Source organism: Ranitomeya variabilis, chromosome 5, assembly GCF_051348905.1.
Source record: "Ranitomeya variabilis isolate aRanVar5 chromosome 5, aRanVar5.hap1, whole genome shotgun sequence".
In the NCBI taxonomy this organism is placed as follows: Eukaryota; Metazoa; Chordata; class Amphibia; order Anura; family Dendrobatidae; genus Ranitomeya; species Ranitomeya variabilis.
In genome coordinates this window covers 673886997-673908133 of record NC_135236.1, presented here as the reverse complement: position 1 = coordinate 673908133, position 21137 = coordinate 673886997, and the positions used below count along the sequence as shown (strand labels likewise).

The 21137-nt window shown below is 42.3% G+C and overlaps 1 protein-coding gene across 1 annotated transcript; it reads right to left on the bottom strand.

Moving 5' to 3' along the window:
* Window positions 1–1332: 1332 nt before the first annotated feature.
* On the bottom strand, window positions 1333–19720 carry LOC143776964 (prostaglandin F synthase 1-like). Its single transcript, XM_077266846.1, has 9 exons — window positions 19565–19720; window positions 18762–18929; window positions 18452–18568; window positions 18133–18210; window positions 8556–8678; window positions 6742–6851; window positions 5930–6095; window positions 4805–4887; window positions 1333–1820 (listed from the first exon to the last, which is right to left on the bottom strand). Exons 1-9 carry the CDS (start codon window positions 19649–19651, stop codon window positions 1778–1780), a joined length of 975 nt encoding a protein of 324 aa, XP_077122961.1. The 5' UTR covers window positions 19652–19720; the 3' UTR covers window positions 1333–1777.
* Window positions 19721–21137: the final 1417 nt, after the last annotated feature.

Below are 21137 nucleotides of genomic sequence, written 5' to 3'. Positions count from 1 at the left end.
TGGAGGTGATGAGGACACAGGAGAACATGATGGAGGTGATAAAGACACAGGAGGACATGATTGAGTTGATGAGAACATGATAGAAGTGATGATGAGGACACAGGAAGACATGATGGAGGTGATGAGGACAGAGGGGAACATGATGGAGGTGATGAGGAGACAGGAGGACATGATGGAGGTGATGAGGACACAGGAGGACATGATGGAGGTGATGAAGATTCAGGAGGACATTATGGAGGTGATAAGGACAGTGGGGGACATGATGGAGGTGATGAGGACACAGGAGGAAATGATGGAAATAATGAGGACATAGGGGAACATGATGGAGATAATGAGGACACAGGGGGACATGATGGAAGTAATGTGAACACAGGAGGACATGATGGAGATAATGAGGCCATAGGGGGACATGATGGAGATAATGAGGACATAGGGGGACATGATGGAGATAATGAGGACACAGGGGGACATGATGGAAGCGATGAGGACACAGGAGGACATGATGGAGGTGATGAAGACACAGGAGGACATGATGGAGGTGATGAGGACACAGGAAGACATGATGGAGGTGATGAGGACAGAGGGGGACACGATGAAGGTGATGAGGACACAGGAGGACATGGTGGAGGTGATGAGGACACAGGAGTACATGATAGAAGTGATGAGGACATGGTGGCGTTGATGAGGACACAGGAAGACATGATGGAGGTGATGAGGACACAGGAGGACATGATGGAGGTGATGAGGACACAGGAGGACATGATGGAGGTGATGAGGACACAGGAGTACATGATAGAAGTGATGAGGACACAGGAGGACATGATGAAGGTGATGAGGATACAGGAGGACATGATGGAGGTGATGAGGACACAGGAGGACATGATGGAGCTGATGAGGACACAGGAGGACATGATGGAGGTGATGAGGACACAGGAGGACATGATGGAGGTGATGAGGACACAGGGGGACATGATGAAGGTGATGAGGACAGAGGGGGACATGAGACACATGATATAGATGTGGAAATAATTACAGGGATGTTACATGCAGGTTTCTCTGATATACTGACGTATCTACAGAACATCTCGTCAGTAAAAACAGGTTTTATAGTCATCATTGTGGATGTGGTTTTATTTTTCAAAATTTTTCTGACCAATTCATTACATGCTACTTTTTAAAAAAAATGCTAATTTTTTTTTTTTTAAATGTACGCCAGTATCACAATGGAGGGGTTTTGTCAATGCTTTAATTTTTGGTGCAATGTTTGTGACATTTTACCAAAACTTGTGATTTTTTTACCTAAAAAAGGGTAAAAAGACCAAAAAACAAAAATACAGAGCATTTTTTGATTTGGTGAAAAATTCAATAACTACATTTTGAAAAACTAAGCACAAAAAAACCTCATTGAAGGCAACAAGACTAAAAAAAGAAAAGTAACTTAAAAAAGCACAAATGATGACTGGGACCCAAAAGTGTTTATGGACAGTATGAGGAACATGGCCGATTTCAGTGTCACTAGAAATGAGAAAATTGGTTCGAGATTAGCTGAATTTGCCTCAGATTTTACAAAAAATTCAGATACTCCGGAATATTACGTTTTTGCGGTTGGCTTCGTTAAAATGCAGTGAAATAGCAGCCTTCAGGTGACCGGTGTCATATAGTCTCAGACCCTTTTGTATCTTCAGTGATTTCTTTATTGGAAGTAAAAAAATTAGAACTTGTAAAAAGTTCTCAATAATCAATTTACAAAAGTTGGAGACCAACAAAACCGATGAATTTAATATTCTTCATGGAATGGATGCTTCGGGTGATCACTCCACCTGCAAAATCAGAAAAGGTGATGTTACATCTCTAGAAGTATGGGAGCAGGGGGAGAATTCAGCTGATTCTTCTCATCCACTTGGAATAATTAGAGCCAATTGCTAGACATATTCTGATCCAACGATCTATTTTATCTGCGATGTATGGAGCTGAAAAACCACAAACCACAGCTATGTAGTGGTCATTCTCAGGTACCGAAGCTCAGCTCTAATTGAAGTGAATGTGATCTGAGCTGCAGTACCTGAGACTGACCACTACTCACTGTATGGCGCTGTGGTGCTTTGGCTCAGTACACTGTTTACTCCCCGATGTATTGAGTCGAAGCGCCACATAGTGAGTAGTGGTCAATCTCAGGTACTGCAGCTCAGATCACATTCACTTCAATAAGTGCTGAGCTTCAGTACCTGAGAACGACCACTACATAGCTGTGGTTTTTCAGCTCCATACTCTATTTATTTTCAATTGCAATGGGACCTTCTAGCAGCTGATAGTAGGGGTAGTAATGCTGTACCCCCAAAGATATGCTTTAGGTGGCCAATATAAAAAATAGGCTATCAATGTTAAGGTCCTGGACAACCCACATAACTCAAGCATGTGTCCATGTAATGCTTTTTCCCTGCCAGTTCATGGATAAGATGCCTTCCTACTTGCCAACTCTTGGAGATACGTATCCAAGTGTTCACTGGGATGTCCCAAGCTCTCCCTAACGAAGGAACATACTGGTATGATTCAGTAAATCTACCGATCTGTCATGCTTGATGAAATATGTCTTGCATAGATTCACACCGCAGATGTAGACAGGTTGGCCGATGTGGTGACAGTACTCCAAGAGACCGTGACGTTTTGACCTTCTGAGAAAAAAATGTGTGTACATAGGAAGAGACTTGTCAATCACCTGGAGTGAGGCGAGGAGAAGCCTTCTCAGACTTATCTTGTCTCTCCCAACCAGTTCTTCAAACTGCGTCTCAGAGAAGGACATAACTGGCAGCAGTTACACAACCAGGCTCTGATTCCGGCTGCCTATGGTTTAGCCAGCATTAAGGGTATGTGCACATGTCCGGATTTCTTGCAGAAATTTCCTGAAGAAAAACGGAAATTTTCTGCAAGAAATCCGCATTTTTATTTTTGCGTTTTTTTTCCGTTTTTTTAGCACTCTGCAAGCGTAATTAGCTTGCAGAATGCTAAAGTTTTCCAAGCGATCTGTAGCATCGCTTGGAAAACTGACTGACAGGTTGGTAACACTTGTCAAACAGAGTGTTTGACAAGTGTGACCAACTTTTTACTATAGATGCTGCCTACGCAGCATCTATAGTAAAAGATAGAATGTTTAAATATAATAAAAAAAATTAAAAAAATGCTTATACTCACCTGCAGACAGCCGATCTCCTCAGCGGCGTCCGTTCCGTATAGATGGTGTGTGCGCGCAGGATCTTCCATGACGTCGCGGTCACGTGAGCGGTCACATGACCGGTCTCGACCAATCACAGGACCGTGACATCATCGCAGGTCCTTCACCGCACACCAGCTACAGGAACCGAAGCGGCAGCATGCAGCGGAGAGGCGGGAAGACATCGAGGGTGAGTATAGGACTATTTTTTATTTTAATTCTTTTATTTTTGACCAATTATATGGTGCCCAGTCCGTGGAGGAGAGTCTCCTCTCCTCCACCCTGGGTACCAACCGCATATAATCTGCTTACTTCCCGCATGGTGTGCACAGCCCCGTGCGGGAAGTAAGCAGATCAATGGACTCCTAGGTGTGCGGAATTCCCGCAATTCCGCATTTTTAATGAACATGTTGCTTTTTTTTCCGCGATGCGATTTTTTCGCGGAAAAAATCGCAACATTTGCACAAAAAATGCGGAATACACTGTAAATAATAGGAGGCATAGGTTAGCGTTTTTTTTTCGTGTTTTTATCACGTTTTTATAGAGAAAAAACGCGAAAAAAACGCGAAAAATCCTGAACGTGTGCACATGGCCTAAAGATGAGGGAATAAATGGAATTGAAATTTCCAAAAAAGTTTCCACATTTGCCAAAACTCAGATTTTTCTCTAATTTGCTTCCATATGGATTCAGCAAATAGATTCCGGCTGGCCACCATATTCCTGAACCATAACGGGCCATTGACAGGATAAAAAATAAAACTTCCCGTACCACTCACCTCTGCTACTCACCGTCACCCGTCCGGTCCCCACCGCATCTTTTGATCCCCTACCCCTCGTGTTGGAATCTTGAGGCCTCTCACAATGTACAGGACTTCCTGCTTTCCTGTCACATGGGAAGGTTTTGCACATGAGAGCATGACACGAAGGTCACATCACATGTCGTGATGTCATGACACCGTTGACCTCTTATGCTCTTGCCGAGATCCCTGCCAGGTGTCATGACAGTTGGAATTTTGGCGCAGCGTGAGAGGCCCGAAGATTCCAACGTGATTGGTGGCTGATCAGAAGATGCGGCAAGGATGGGAATGGTGGTGTTGAGTAGCAGAGGGACCTTAGAGGTGAGCATAAGGGACATTAAATTTGCAGAGAATAACTTCTACGTGAACCGAATTTCCTGGGGAAAAAAAACGATCAAACAGGCGAATTCAAATTTTGCCTCATCTCTCTCTAGCATGAGTCAAGTGGCAGGATCCCTATAAGAGTATTGTCTCTGTGTTCTCCAGCCGTACCTACAGAACACAATCTGAGAAGGTGACATTTTCTAGAGTAGATTAGGCTACTCCAGCATTACACGTAAGAAACTTTCCTGCTTTAAGAAATTTTCAGCAGCTCCTGAGAAATATGGAATCTTTTCCGAGAGTTTGGGTAGATTGTCCTTTTTCTGAGGGTTTTCTGGACCATCAAAAAGAGTTGACTTGTGCTGTATGATGTAGGGGAAGTCTCTTATGTATAGTGTATGTGTATTCCTTATATGTGGAGCCTAAATGCAATTTGTCCAGAATTTTGGGAATATATTCTCCAATACGTCACACTTACTTCGACACATCCACGTAGCGTAGGTTTCGATTCAGTCCATTGAGACTTTTTATTTCTTCCTCACTCAACTCAAATTTAAAAACCTGAAATTAGAAATTACCATAGATAGAGGTCAACTAATTCTATATTTCTAAAACTCACTTACACGTCTCTGTACAATTACTGATCTCTTGGATACTGGACCTTAGCATTTGTAACAGAGGAACCCAAACGAATGTAGCTAAAATGTCCACTTTTGATGGAAGTCTATGAACATAGAAGAGAATTGGCACTACCAATATTTACCACATATTTGCATACCTCTGTATTTTTCCAGTAACCATTAAAAGGACATGTTTACTTATGCAACCAATTGTTTCATTGATTTCCACTAAAGTCACAGGCAACTTTTCAACATTTCCTGCCATTTTGTAAGTAATGTGCTCATATGTGTCTCCAAGGTAAAAGACTTCAAACAAATCCTGTTTCATCTAATCCTAAATGTACAAGAATTGCTGAGGACTTCCCATTCGGATCTTTGGAAATGCAGTAGTGGATGCGATTTGTAGAATTTGCTGCCACTTGCTACAGAAATTTTCTCCGCTGAATTTTTGCAGACTTTTCCCCTTTGCGTTTAATATTGAGGTCACAGTTCACAAAAACCCAATTGCTGTGGATTTTGCTGCCCATTATCCATGGATCTCCACCTCCTATGGACTCCTAATATTAGGAGACTTTGCTCTCTAGCTTCTCGAGCCAAGACTAAATACAGTTTTGTAGTCAAGTTGGCAGTGACTTGCAGGAAATATTGGCAGAGTACTTTGAACCCGAGGGAAGCTCTCTCAAGCAAGAGGTTCACATCATGCTTACATGCATCGTTTCGAGTCAACTCTTGGCATTCTAGACCTCTCATTCTCATGTCGGAACTCAATTTGATACAATTGGGTGCAATTTTGATTGTTTGAAAAGGTTGTTTTGGAGTATGGAGATCCCACAGTAGAACAGAGGTATTAGCACCCATGTACAAGGAAGGAGATAGAATGCATACTATGTCACGTGATAAATGTGTTTTGGCCATAAGAAGATGGGTAATTACTGGACCACTTCTTATCTAAAGTGTGACCTTCTGAAAACCACATCTCATACCTCAAGATTCTGCTTGATCCTCTCCGGCTTAAAACTCTTAGCAAGAACCACTATTCCTCTCTGTAGCATATGTCTCATTGCGACTTGGGCAGGAGTTCGGCCATGTTTTTTTGCAATTGCATTGAGCACAGGGTCCTCCAGTAACATTGGAACAGTCGTGTCAATCCTGAAAGAGTAAAGATGCAATGTAGACAAACTTCAAGGGGTTATCAAGGACTTCTTTTTTCTATGGAGCTAAGCACTTATTTGTTGGTAGAGTTGCTAACTACCTTCCTGTGCTACCTTGTGTCAATCTCTCCTGCCTCAGAACAGTCATGGACTGCGCTTACCGGCAACTCTATTGCTTCCTGTGATGTCTCATCAACAAAGCAGTTTCTTCTCTTCCACGATGCTCTATCGTAGGAGCATGCAATCATCGTCATGTTGATTGGCAGCCAGCTCAGCCTGGAGCTTAAAGTCAATCAACATGACATCGGCAGTGATGACCCCATCGACAGAGCAGAGCGAAAGACAAGGAACTGCTCTGTCGACATGACATCACAGAAGCAGGAAAATCACTGGCAGGAGAAGTCCATGACCACTCTGAACTGGTAGAGTTTGTCACAGGACAGGCAGGTAGTTAGTAACAATCTGACGATAAGTGCTTATACCAATAGGGAAAAAAAGTCCCAGATAACCCCTTTAAAGTTGAGTGCACTAAGATTTAGTTATTAAACATGGCACCCCTCCGGTTCTCCCTTTATATGGAGAAGAAGGATTCGGAGTAGTTGCAGTTGAAAGTTCGGCTTGTCCAATTCCAAGAGAGTTCTTACCATCTTACATCTCGAGTAGAGCCCAGCACCCCATATGCCACCAGGACTATGTTGTGTGATTTGCAGAACTCCAGCAGCTTGACCTGATTATTGTAGAGATGACATTCCACCTGCAGATGTACAAAATGTCTAATGTAAGGACCAAAGGCAGATTCCAATGGTAGTTTTGTAAGGAAATGAAACGTGAAGCGTCGTCTGGTTTGGTTGGAGCCACCACAACTTTTTCAACTCTGTTTGTTATACTTGAACCCAAAGTTATGACTTGGTATTGAGGCCACTCCTATGAGACATGAAGGTTGGTGGCTCACCAGTAAACCTCCCGTTCTACAAATGCTAAATTACAACTATACAAATAATTTTGGCTGAAGGACAATTCAGTATTAAGCCCCCTTCTCCTACCCCCTGTTCAAAAATCTACAATTTATAGACTAAGCTGATGATCTCGGCCATGCATGCACCACCAGTGGGGTGAGGAGGGTGATGTTCCTACTAGCTTATGAGCTCTGGTAGACTCAAAAATGTCTGCCCAGGGAACACTCCTTAAAGGGAATCTATCAATGGGATCACCCCGCCTAAGCCGTCTATCTGGGCATGTGGGTCATAGGAAGTGGAATAAAATGATACCTTGATATCTACGATCCGATGTCTTATTCGAGAGAAATCCATGTTTTTCTTAATAATATGTAGATAAGCTGTTAAGATCTCTGGGAGGGGCACAGATCTCCCTGAAAATCTTCCTTTAAACCTTATTTTAAATTAAAGAGGCATTTCCAATGTGAGACATGTAATGACTGACAGTCTGCTCTCCTGATCTACATTCAAAGTAAAGAGACACTCCAAACAAATGTGGCATTCGTCACCTTAGGATTTCATGAATACATCCAATTCCAGTGAAAATCTCAAAGTTTTCTTATATAATAAAGTTCCCAGAGGGGATTATCAGGGCGAGACCTGGATTATAATCTAATGTTAGAATCCAGGTCCCGCCCTGCTAATCCCTTATGGGAACCTTCATAAATAAGAAAACTTTGAGATTTTCACGGGAATTGGATGCATTCATGAAATCCTTAGGTGACGAGCGCCACATTTGTTTGGAGTTTCTCTTTACTTTGGATTCACTAACTATGTAGATCTGAAATCTGAAATCTGAAAGTGAGCTGCAAACCTTATTGGATTATTCAAGATATGGAGGAGAGGTACACAAAGAAGTGACTCCTGGAGAATCTCAACGTGCATTTCCTATTGATTAAAGGTGAGCATAACCATAACTAAAAGAATTGTTCATTGTTGATAAAAACGTATTAAACTCAGAGGAAGCGCCACACCTATCTCTTTTTCCCTCTCTCCCTCAGTCAGGGTTTTTCTAAAGGCTCCTGATTTACATGTCTCACACTGGTAATGCCCCTGTCATTTAAAATAACCTCTGGAGGCGGAGTCTTAGGGAGATCTATGTCCGGCCCATAGATCTAAACAGCTCATTTACATATTATGAAAAATGTGGTTTTCTCTGGTATAAGACATCAGATCTCAGATATCAAGGTATCATTTTATTCAACTTTTTATAACCTACATGCTCATATAGACGGCTTATGAGAGTTGATCCTACTGACAGGAGCCCTTTAAGGGGATCCAGCTACAAAGCTAAGGTTTTGGAGAGACTACTTTATTATTGTTCTATTAGAACATTAGTATATGTCATATCTAAGTCTAGTACATTTTTGGTTTTCGCTTTTGGCAATGTCTTATTTTTAAAAAAAAAGTGTAAAAAATGCAAATGTTCGATGATCTGCAGATGGGATAGAGTTCTACTCTACCTGGTTGCACACAGGTTTGTATCTCAGTCCCGGCATGTTGAGGATGAGCTCCAGTTGTTTATGGTTGAAGTTGGAGACGCCTATAGATCTGACCAGTCCGGCTTCTTTACAATCTTCCATAGCCTAAAATACAAAATAAATAAATAAAAAAAATCACAAAAAGCGAAAAACTAAGAAGAGTGGGGGATGAGAAGTGACAACTATATTGAGTATATTTCTGACTCGTACATCTGCTATCACTGTTTACTGGAGTATTCCGGTCACAACTAGTGTTGAGCATTCTGATACTGCAAATATCGGGTATCGGCCGATATTCACGGTATCTGAATTCCGATACCGAGTTCCGATATTTTTGTGGTATCGGATACCGGAATCGGAAGATCCCATAGTGCAATTATGCATTTTAATTGAGTGTGGGCGGTGCGTGGGCGAAGACTGCATGTCTCTATGCGGGTGGGGTCTGTGCGGGACCATGGGGCGTCTGTGCCTGCCTGCCGGGGGTCTGTGTGGGCCTGCCAGGGGGGTCTGTGCAGCCTGCCGGCGGTCTGTGCGGACTGCTGGGGGGTCTGTGTGGCCTGCCGGGGGTCTGTGCAGCCTGCTGGGGGTCTGTGTGGCCTCTTGGGGGTCTGTGCGGCCTGCAGAAGGGTCTGTGCGGCCTGCTGGGGGGTCTGTGTGGCCTGCCGGGGGTCTGTGCGGGCCTGCCGGGGGGTCTGTGCGGGCTGCCGGGGGGTCTGTGCGGGTGTGCAGGCATCGTCCAATGGGACTACAAGTCCCATCGGACGATGCCTGCTACAATGACAGTGATTGACACATTAGCAAATGATGGGACAGTAGTAGTCCCATCATCCGGCTAATGTGTTGAATGTATAAAAAAAAATACATACATGCTACATACATGCTACACACATACTACATGCTACATACACACATACTACATACATGCTACATACATGCACATACAAGCTATAAACATGCTACATACATACTACATACTACAGGTCCTTCTCAAAAAATTAGCATATAGTGTTAAATTTCATTATTTACCATAATGTAATGATTACAATTAAACTTTCATATATTATAGATTCATTATCCACCAACTGAAATTTGTCAGGTCTTTTATTGTTTTAATACTGATGATTTTGGCATACAACTCCTGATAACCCAAAAAACCTGTCTCAATAAATTAGCATATTTCACCCGACCAATCAAATAAAAGTGTTTTTTAATACCAAACAAAAAAACCATCAAATAATAATGTTCAGTTATGCACTCAATACTTGGTCGGGAATCCTTTGGCAGAAATGACTGCTTCAATGCGGCGTGGCATGGAGGCAATCAGCCTGTGACACTGCTGAGATGTTATGGAGGCCCAGGATGCTTCAATAGCGGCCTTAAGCTCATCCAGAGTGTTGGGTCTTGCGTCTCTCAACTTTCTCTTCACAATATCCCACAGATTCTCTATGGGGTTCAGGTCAGGAGAGTTGGCAGGCCAATTGAGCACAGTAATACCATGGTCAGTAAACCATTTACCAGTGGTTTTGGCACTGTGAGCAGGTGCCAGGTCGTGCTGAAAAATGAAATCTTCATCTCCATAAAGCATTTCAGCCGATGGAAGCATGAAGTGCTCCAAAATCTCCTGATAGCTAGCTGCATTGACCCTGCCCTTGATGAAACACAGTGGACCAACACCAGCAGCTGACATGGCACCCCACACCATCACTGACTGTGGGTACTTGACACTGGACTTCAGGCATTTTGGCATTTCCTTCTCCCCAGTCTTCCTCCAGACTCTGGCACCTTGATTTCCGAATGACATGCAAAATTTGCTTTCATCAGAAAAAAGTACTTGGGACCACTTAGCAACAGTCCAGTGCTGCTTCTCTGTAGCCCAGGTCAGGCGCTTCTGCCGCTGTTTATGGTTCAAAAGTGGCTTTACCTGGGGAATGCGGCACCTGTAGCCCATTTCCTGCACACGCCAGACTCAGTCCACTGCTTCCTCAGGTTCCCCAAGGTCTGGAATCGGTCCTTCTCCACAATCTTCCTCAGGGTCCGGTCACCTCTTCTCGTTGTACAGCGTTTTCTGCCACATTGTTTTCTTCCAACAGACTTACCATTGAGGTGCCTTGATACAGCACTCTGGGAACAGCCTATTTGTTGAGAAATTTCTTTCTGGGTCTTACCCTCTTGCTTGAGGGTGTCAATGATGGCCTTCTTGACATCTGTCAGGTCGCTAGTCTTATCCATGATGGGGGTTTTGAGTAATGAACCAGGCAGGGAGTTTTTAAAAGCCTCGGGTATCTTTTGCATGTGTTTAGAGTTAATTAGTTGATTCAGAAGATTAGGGTAATAGGTCATTTAGAGAACCTTTTCTTGATATGCTAATTTATTGAGACAGGTTTTTTGGGTTATCAGGAGTTGTATGCCAAAATCATCAGTATTAAAACAATAAAAGACCTGACAAATTTCAGTTGGTGGATAATGAATCTATAATATATGAAAGTTTAATTGTAATCATTACATTATGGTAAATAATGAAATTTAACACTATATGCTAATTTTTTGAGAAGGACCTGTACATACATATATATGACGAAGTGTGGCCCATTCCCGTTTAGGGTTTAAGGGTCGGGGTAGTATGTTTATCATACTACAAACATACATACTACATGCATACTACATACATGCTACATACATGCTGCATACATACTACATACATGCTACATACTTCATACATACTACATACATGCTATATATATGCTACATACATGCTACATACATGCTGCATACATACATACTACATACATACTAAATACATGCTACATACATACTACATACTACATACATACTACATACATGCTACATACATGCTGCATACATACTACATACATACATGCTACATACATGTTGCATACATGCTACATACATGCTACATACATACTACATGCTATATGCATGCTATATACATGTTACATACATGCTACATACATGTTACATACATGCCACATACATGCTACATACATACTACATGCTACATGCATGCTACATACATACTACAAACATACTACATACATACTAAATACATGCTACATACATACTACATACTACATACATGCTACATACATGCTTGATACACATGCTACATACATACTACATACATACTACATGCTACATACATGCTACATACATACGGTACTACATACTACATACATACTACATACATACTACATACTACATACATACAACATACATGCATACTACATACATGCTACATACATGCTACATACATACTACATGCTACATACGTACTACATACATTCTACATACTACATACATGCTACATACATGCTACATACATACTACATGCTACATACATACTACATACATACTACATACATACATACTACATACATGCTACATGCATGCTACATACATGATACTTACATGCTACATACATACTACATACATACATACTACATACATACTACATACATGCTAGATACATGCTACACACATATTACATACAGGCTACATACATGCTATATACATACAACATACATGCTACATACATACTACATAATACATACTACATACATACTACATACATACTGCATCCATGCTATATGCATGCTACATACTACATACATACATACTACATACATGCTACATACATACTACATACAGTACAGACCAAAAGTTTGGACACACCTTCTCATTTAAAGATTTTTCTGTATTTTCATGACTATGAAAATTGTAAATTCACACTGAAGGCATCAAAACTATGAATTAACACATGTGAAATTATATACTGAACAAAAAAGTGTGAAACCACTGGAAATATGTCTTATATTCTAGGTTCTTCAAAGTAGCCACCTTTTGCTTTGATGACTGCTTTGCACACTCTTGCACCCCCTGACGAAGGATCGTGTATCCGAAACGCGCGTCGGGGTGCGTTTTGTTGGATACGGTGTCGCCACAAGGTATATGTCCTCCTTATTTTCATATAGTTTTCTTTATTGTCTTTTGTGTGCAAGGCACTTTATAGCTTTTTTGAGTGATTTACACTAATTTATATTGCACGATTGCACCTTTGCACATTTGGCACTTTCCCTTCTAACCCTGTTTTTTTGGGTTACTTCTTTTAATTATAAAAGTTTCACGTTTTCATTTTTTTACATATTGGGGAGACATATACATATAATTACTATTCTATTGCTCAATCTCTTTTGGCACACCGTAGGCCTATTGGCTTATGTATATTTGTCTGGAAATATTATTTTAACTATTTTATCCAACATGTGCACTTTTTAACTTTATGTATCATTACCACTAATAAAGATTTATATATATTAATACATATATCCCGCTCTGGTTTCCTTTTTCTGGGACTGCTGTCCCTGCTCTAGGTGTTTGGTTCCTTTCATGGTAAGAGTGGTTTCCACTCACGTTTATTGTTATCACTGGGGTTATTATAAAATATTACTATTATTAATATTATTTTTATTATTTTTACCCATTTTTGTGGTTTCAATCTCTTTATACATACAGACATACAGTACATTAAACATAGATTACATACTTACCATTACTTGTCACTTTGTTCCCCAAAGCCAGTGTCATCTGTAAAAAAATATTAAAATAACAAACAACCAATATACTCCTTGATCTGCAGAATCCACGAGTGTCCCACAATGATCTCCCGTGGAGAATGGCAGCATCAGCTGATGCAACCGCTCTACCGGGGGTCCAGGAATACAATGACGGGAGGAAGGTATCCTTCCGCACTGTATCCCTCCGCTGCTGTAAAAAAAATAGTCCCTAGTCTCACTTTATGCCATTGCACTTGTTATTAATTGGACTACGGTGGACAGGTAGTAAACGGTTTATTATTTTACATTTTTTTGCAGGCGCTGAAGTATGGCAAGTATGGTGAAATTAAGAATAATAAAATATTTTTTTCCTAATGTGTGTGTTTTGTTAACCCTTTATTACTATTGTATTAATAATGGATAGGCGTCTTATTGACGCCTCTACGTTATTAACCCGGCTTAATGTCATCTTACAATAGCAAGGTGACATTAACCCCTTATTACCCCATATCCCACCGCTACACGGGAGTGGGAAGAGAGGGGCTAAGTGCCGGAATTGGCGCATCTTACAGATGCTCCATTTCTGGGGCGGCTGCGGACTGGTATTTGTAGCCGGGGGGGGGGGGCAATATCCATGGCCCCTCTCTAGGCTATGAATATTAGCCCGCAGCTGTCTGTGTAGCCTTTCTGGCTATAAAATATAGGGGGACCCCACATGATTTTTTTTGGTGTCCCCCTATTTTAATAGCCAGTAAAGGCTACGCAGACAGCTGCGGGCTGATATTCATAGCAGGCTACAAATATTGGCCCCCAGCCGTCAGCTTTCCCCCTCTGGCGTAGAAAATTGCGCAGGAGCCCACGCCTTTTTTTTCCATTTTTTTAAAATTCAACGCTCATTGCGGCCTCTTTCACCCTTGCATCGGTATGGGTCCGTCGCTATGCGTCGGGCCGACGTACCGACGCACGTGGTGGAATTTGTGCATGACATGGGCAGCGGATGCAGTTTTCCAATGCATCCACTGCCCATTCTGAAGTCCGGGAAGGAGGGGCAGAGTTTCGGCCGCGCATGCGCGGTAGAAAATGGCGGAAGCGACGGACAAAAAAAGTTCACTTGAACGTTTTTTCATGCTGACGGTCCGGCGAAACACGATGGATCCATTGCATGACGGATGTGATGTGTGGCCATCTGTCACGATCCGTTGGCAATACAAGTCTATGGGTAAAAAACGCATCCTGCGAGCACATTTGCAGGATCCATTTTTTTCCGCCGGATCCGTTTTTTTCCTCCTGATCCGTTTTTTTCCGCCGGATCCTTTTTTTTCTCATAGAGTTGTATTAGCGCCGGATTGCGCCTGATGGCCACTCGTTTCATCAGTTTTTGCCGAATCTGTCAAAAAAGCTGTTTCCACCGGATGGAAAACACATACAGAGGAACAGTTTTTCTGTCCGGCAAAAAACGCACAGCGACGGATCCAGCAAAAAACGTATGAAACTGGGATGTGAAATGATGAATCCGGCCTCCGAATCTGTTTTTTCATGCATGTTTCTATTCAAATCATGCACATTTTCCGTTTATTTATTTTCCAAAAACCGCACCAAAAACTGCATCAAAACTGCATCAAAAACTGCATCATAACTGCACCAAAAACTGCATCAAAACTGCACCAAAAACTGCATCAAAACCGCACCAAAAATCTGCATCAAAAACTGCACCAAAAATCTGCATCTAAAACTGCACCAAAAACTGCATCAAAAACTACATCAAAAATCGCATCAAAAACCGCACTAAAGACCTGCATCAAAAACTGCACCAAAAACTGCATCAAAACTGCATCAAAAACAGCACCAAAAACCTGCATCAAAAACTGCATCAAAAACTGCATCAAAACTGCAACAAAAACTGCATCAAAACTGTATGAAAAACCGCCCCAAAAACCTGCATCAATAACTGCATCAAAAACTGCACCAAAACTGCACCAAAAACTGCATCAAACCTGCATCAAAAACAGCACCAAAAACCTGCACCAAAAACTGCACCAAAACTGCACCAAAAACTGCATCAAAACTGCATCAAAAACTGCACCAAAAACTGCATTAAAAACTGCATCAAAAACCGCATCAATAACCAGCATCAAAAGCTGCACCAAAAACTGCATCAAAACTGCTCCAAAACCTGCATCAAAAACTGCACCAAATACCTGCATCAAAAACTGCACCAAAAACTGCTCAAAACTGCACCAAAAACTGCATCAAAAACCGCACCAAAAGCCTGCATCAAAAACTGCACCAAAACTGCACTAAAAACTGCATAAGGCTATGTGCACACTTTGCGTGTGACCTCTGCGGGTTCTCCCGCAGCGGATTTGATAAATCTGCAGGGCAAACCCGCTGCGGTTATCCCTGCAGATTTATCGCGGTTTGTTCCACGGTTTCCGCTGTGGGATTACTCCTATACTATTGATGCTGCATATGCAGCAATATGCAGCATCAATAGTAATGTTAAAAATAATAAAAATGGTTTATACTCACCCTCTGACGTCGCGATCTCCTCGGCGCTGCAGGCGACGATCCGGTTTCAAAGCTGCTGTGCCGAGAAGGACCTTCGTGGCGTCACGGTCATGTGACCGCGGCGTCATCACGGTCATGTGACCGTGACGTCACCGCAGGTCCTGTTCGCACAGCAACTGAGACCGGGGACGGCCGCGTGCAGCGCTGAGAGGTGAGTATAGCATCATTTTTTATTTTAATTCTTTTTTTTTACACTATTCATGCTTCCCAGGGCCTGAAGGAGAGTCTCCTCTCCTCCACCCCGGGTAGCAACCGCGCATTATCCGCTTACTTCCCGCAACGTGGGCACAGCCCCATGCGGGAAGTAAGCGGTTCAATGCATTTCTATGGGTGCAGAATCGCTGCGATTCTGCACAAAGAAATGAAATGCTGCGGGTTGTAAACCGCTGCGTTTCTGCACGGTTTTTCCCACAGCATGTGCACTGCGGTTTGCGGTTTCCATAGGGTTTACATGTTAATGTAAACGCAATGGAAACTGCTGCAGACCCGCAGCATCAAAATCGCCGCGGATCCGCGGTAAAAACCGCGAAGTGTGAACATGGCCTAAAAAACAGCATCAAAAACCTGCATCAAAAACTGCACCAAAAACTGCTTCAAAACTGCACCAAAAACTGCATCAAAAACTGCACCAAGAACTGCTTCAAAACTGCATCAAAAACCGCACCAAAAACCTGCATCAAAAACTGCACCAAAACTGCATCAAAAACAGCACCAAAAACCTACATCAAAAAATGCACCAAAAACTGCATCAAAAACTGCATCAAAACTACATCAAAAACCGCACCAAAAACCTGCATCAAAAACTGCATCAAAACTGCACCAAAAACCTGCATCAAAAACTGCACCAAAAACTGCTTCAAAACTGCATCAAAAACTGCATCAAAAACTGCACCAAGAACTGCTTCAAAACTGCATCAAAAACCGCACCAAAAACCTGCATCAAAAACTGCACCAAAACTGCATCAAAAACAGCACCAAAAACCTACATCAAAAAATGCACCAAAAACTGCATCAAAAACTGCATCAAAACTACATCAAAAACCGCACCAAAAACCTGCATCAAAAACTGCACCAAAAACCTGCATCAAAAACTGCACCAAAAACTGCATCAACACTGCACCAAAAACTGCATCAAAACTGCACCAAAAACTGCATCAAAAACCGCACCAAAAACCTGCATCAAAACCTGCACCAAAAACTGCATCAAAATTGCATCAAAAGTATGTAGTATGTATTATGTAGTATGTATGTAGTAAGTATGTATGTAGTATGTATGTAGTATGTATGTAGTATGTATGTAGCATGTACTGTATGTAGTATTTATTTATTTTTTTACATTCAACACATTAGCCGGATGATGGGACTACTCTACTGTCCCATCATTGGCTAATGTGTCAATCACTGTCCTTGTAGCAGGCATCGTTCGATGAGACTTGTAGTCCCATCGGACGATGCCTGCACACCCGCACAGACCCCCCCAGCAGCCCGCACAGACCCCAAAGAGGCCCGTACAGACCCCCGGAAAGCCTCACAGACCCCCGGCAGGCCACAAAGACCCCAGAGAGGCCCTACAGACCCCAGGCAGGCCACACAGACCCCCGGCAGGCCGCACAGACCCCCCCGAGAGGCCCGCACAGACCCCCGGCCGGCTGCACAGACCCCCGAGAGGCCCGTACAGACCCCCGGCAGGCCCACACAGAGCCCCCACGGTCCTGCACAGACACGAAGGACAGAAAGGGCTTATTTACATTCCGATATTTGTGTCTCATTGACCTGTATTGGTATCGGGTATCGGTATTGGCGATATCCGATATTTTTTGGATATCGACCGATCCAATCCGATACCGATAATTCTGGATATCGGAAGGTATCGCTCAACACTACTGATAACACCTCTATATACAGTGGATAACACAGGATTCACCATTAACAACATGGTATATCACAGCTGACCCACTCCCTGTCCCTTCACAATGACCCTCATTAGATGCTTCAATGCAAAAGATAGAGTTTTGGTCTGATCATTATGGCTACATACATGTGTTGTTTCCTGAAACAGCAGAGAGATAAAATCTAAAAAAAAAAGCCCTAGTGGCCAGACTGAAAACTGCAATATATCAATTTTTCATTAAAAATATAGATTGTGATATGTTAAAAAAAACATTGGTAGCATTTTTTTTTAAAAACTATATGTAACACAAAAATCTGACTTAAGCAATTGGTCATTTTCTGATGATAACTTCTCTTTAAGTCATTCTACACAGTTGCTGTTACGTAAGTGTTGAATTCATCATCATTGAAGAAGAAATGAGCCATTAGAGTCACTTGTAAACTGAGATGTCACTGGAAGCATATGGAAGGACCATGTGACTCCAATAACAGACTGAAACCTCTGAAAAGTCTAAGGTTTGTCTACATACCTTCCAAGTGTCTCGAATATCAGTATTGTGATAAATCAATTTTCCACTTTCATCTGTTGGCTGTAGATCATCACCAGGCTTAAAAGCAAAAAAAAAAAAAATTAAAACACAACTGACGAAAATCAGTGTAAAAAAAGAAGGAAGACCATGAGATAAGTTGGATCTGTTCATTACATTAGCCATCACAAGAGTTCAAGCTATGACCAGTTTAGAAATGGAAATTTAGTAGACCAGGAGACAAGCTAGACCGTCCTCCAGCCTCACAGAAAATTTAGGCTGTGACCTTGTCATAAAATGTTGTTGGGGGCCATATACAGACCTTAAATTCGATGGGACTATGAATAAGATAAAGATCTAAGTAATCCAGATGTAGATCCTTCAAAGACTTCTCAAGAGCGTGACGAACCAACTCGGGGGACTGATAGGTGCTCCACAGCTAGAAGGGGGAAAAGGTAAAAATTGCTTAAAAATGTATTAAAAGTTATGGATCCATGGAAGAGTGGATGATAGCTAAAAAATACTGTAAAAAAGAGCTAATAAACCCACTTCTGTCACTTACGACAATGACCAAGATAGCAGTTAAAGAGGACAACTGTTGGCTGCCCATGGAAGTATCTCATTGTCATCACCTTGCTGGTGTAGAACACGTCTCCTCTCTTGACCGTTCCATCCGTGATCTTCGCATTGATAGCTCGTCCAACCTCAACCTCATTCCCGTATATTAATGCGGAATCAATGTGATGATACCCAACATCAAGAGCGACTTTCACAGCCTCCTCCGCCATAGACTTAGGAAACTAAAATAATAATAGGAGACAAGGGTAGACAGGAACATAGGGTTACATGAACATTTCATTTTGCAAAACCACATCCAAGTCAAAGTCTCCATCATAGTTGACATATTTTCCGACTGTGTCCTTTCCCCTTATCCTACCTCTTTATTGTACCTTCACCAAGGCTTGTTCAGTCTACAACATTGTCTCTAACATTGTACTTAAGCCGCTCCAGGTGCCCCCAATTCTCTGCTTGCACTTCTTCTTGTATGACATCTCCTATACCTGCAATATGCCAAAGTTAGCTCCTCTCGTTAGTTCCTCATTGCCATGCACTATCTGCTCTACTGAATTAGCATGCTGCAAGAGAAGGAGTGAATGTCTCCTGGACAATTCCAAGGGGAACCACTGTTCTCATGGTCTTCTTCGATGCCATGTATGATCTGAAACACAGAAATTTCCCTTCCCTCCATGATTACTTTACAGACAGTTACATAAGTCAACTGCACCTCTTATAACATGTCCCTACTGTTCTAAGCACTGCTATGATGTCGGCAGTACATTATTGCACCCTCATGAACTTGTAGGATCATATCACAAAAGATTTCAAGTGTTAAGAAGCCATCCTAAATTTGTAGCTAAGGGCTATCACAACCTACCTCCTGAGGAGCAAAGGTGCCCAGTCCGACCACCGGAATTTTGTGCCCATCGTTCAGTGTAAATCGTGACTGTTTTGTCAGCGCCATAATCCTGCTTGTGGCTCAGATCCGTCCTGAAGTTTCTTCTGTGAATATAGACTTTGTTGGCTGAGCACCAGGAGCAACGCTCCACCTCTTGGCTCCATTATAGCCCAGGGCGCTCACTGAGCATAGATTATGCGAGTCACTGCTATGCCTGGGCCAGTTTTTGAGCATTAGGAGAAAAACTTTTAAGAGACTGCTTTTTTTAACGTTGTTATTGACTGGTACATACTGTATATTATAAATGTAATATTTATATACAGCTGAAATCATAATTATACCTCCCTCCCCACCCATCTTCCATCATTGCAAATTCAGTTTATTAGCAAAGTTTGCAGTAAACGAATGAAACATGAATAATAACCTGGAGCCCCTCTGGCTGTCGTGACCTGCTGCAGATGTGATTCACCAACTTCTGGCGCCATTTTTGAAGCATTTTGAGACTGCCGTAAACAGTAAAAGTGGAATATTATGGTGAATTTGGAGAAACCACCTTATATTTTACATGTACTGAGTTATTTCAAATGTTATTGATGCACAAAGCCAAAAACTTGTTTTTTTTGCTAATAATTTAATTTGAAATGGGGTGAGAGGTAGGACGGAGCAAGAGACCGCCTGCCTTGAGGTCTGTGGTGTAACGTGGAGAGTTCAGTCCTATAATACTTAGGAATGAATAAGAGTTGCTTAAAGAAGAGTATTTTTAAGATAGGACCAGGTGTGAGAGTGACCACCCTCCTGTGCTATTGAAAAAAAGTTGTATGGTGCTAATTATACTTTGAGTTATCATTGTTCCAAGTTGCAGAGATCATTTTAAGCACGTGCCTCGGCTTGGCACGGCTTCACCACCTTCCCTTATGGTTGCTGCACTCTGTTGTGCTCCACGTTGGGTTTTACATGTGGCCTGGCATGTTACCATGACATTATTTGCCTAGGTCTATTCTGTTTGCTTCTTTTGCTCTTCAATCAGCTCCTGGTCTACATCTGCCTTGTGACCCCGCATACCTGTTGTCTTCACTACTTGGGATTTGCCTGCATCATCTCTGCACCTGTCCTCCTGTGGTTGCCAGCGTGCCAAGTCCTCGCTCCACACAAGCCTTCCTGCCTACTACACCAACGCCATAGGTCCATGTACCCCTCTGGACCAGAGACTTAGTAAATCCAGCCTAACAGGTGCATTTGGAGATGACATTGTTAACATTTTTTAGGTAGTCACCACTAATAGTAACCACCAAGCACACTAGCTTCACATAGAATGTAGTGTTATGGTTTCCAATGGCAAGGAAACATCAGAAGCATAGAATAAATGGACAAGCTCTCGGGTGATGGAAACTAGAGCTGACCGCGATGCTAAACCTACACACCACACTAGAAGTAGCCAGGGGGCATTCCTGCGTTGTCTCTAGATGCCTCGCGCCAGCCGGAGAACTAACTACCCCTGGTAGAAGAAAACACAGTCCTGGCTTGCCTCCAGAGAATGTCCCCACAGGAGATA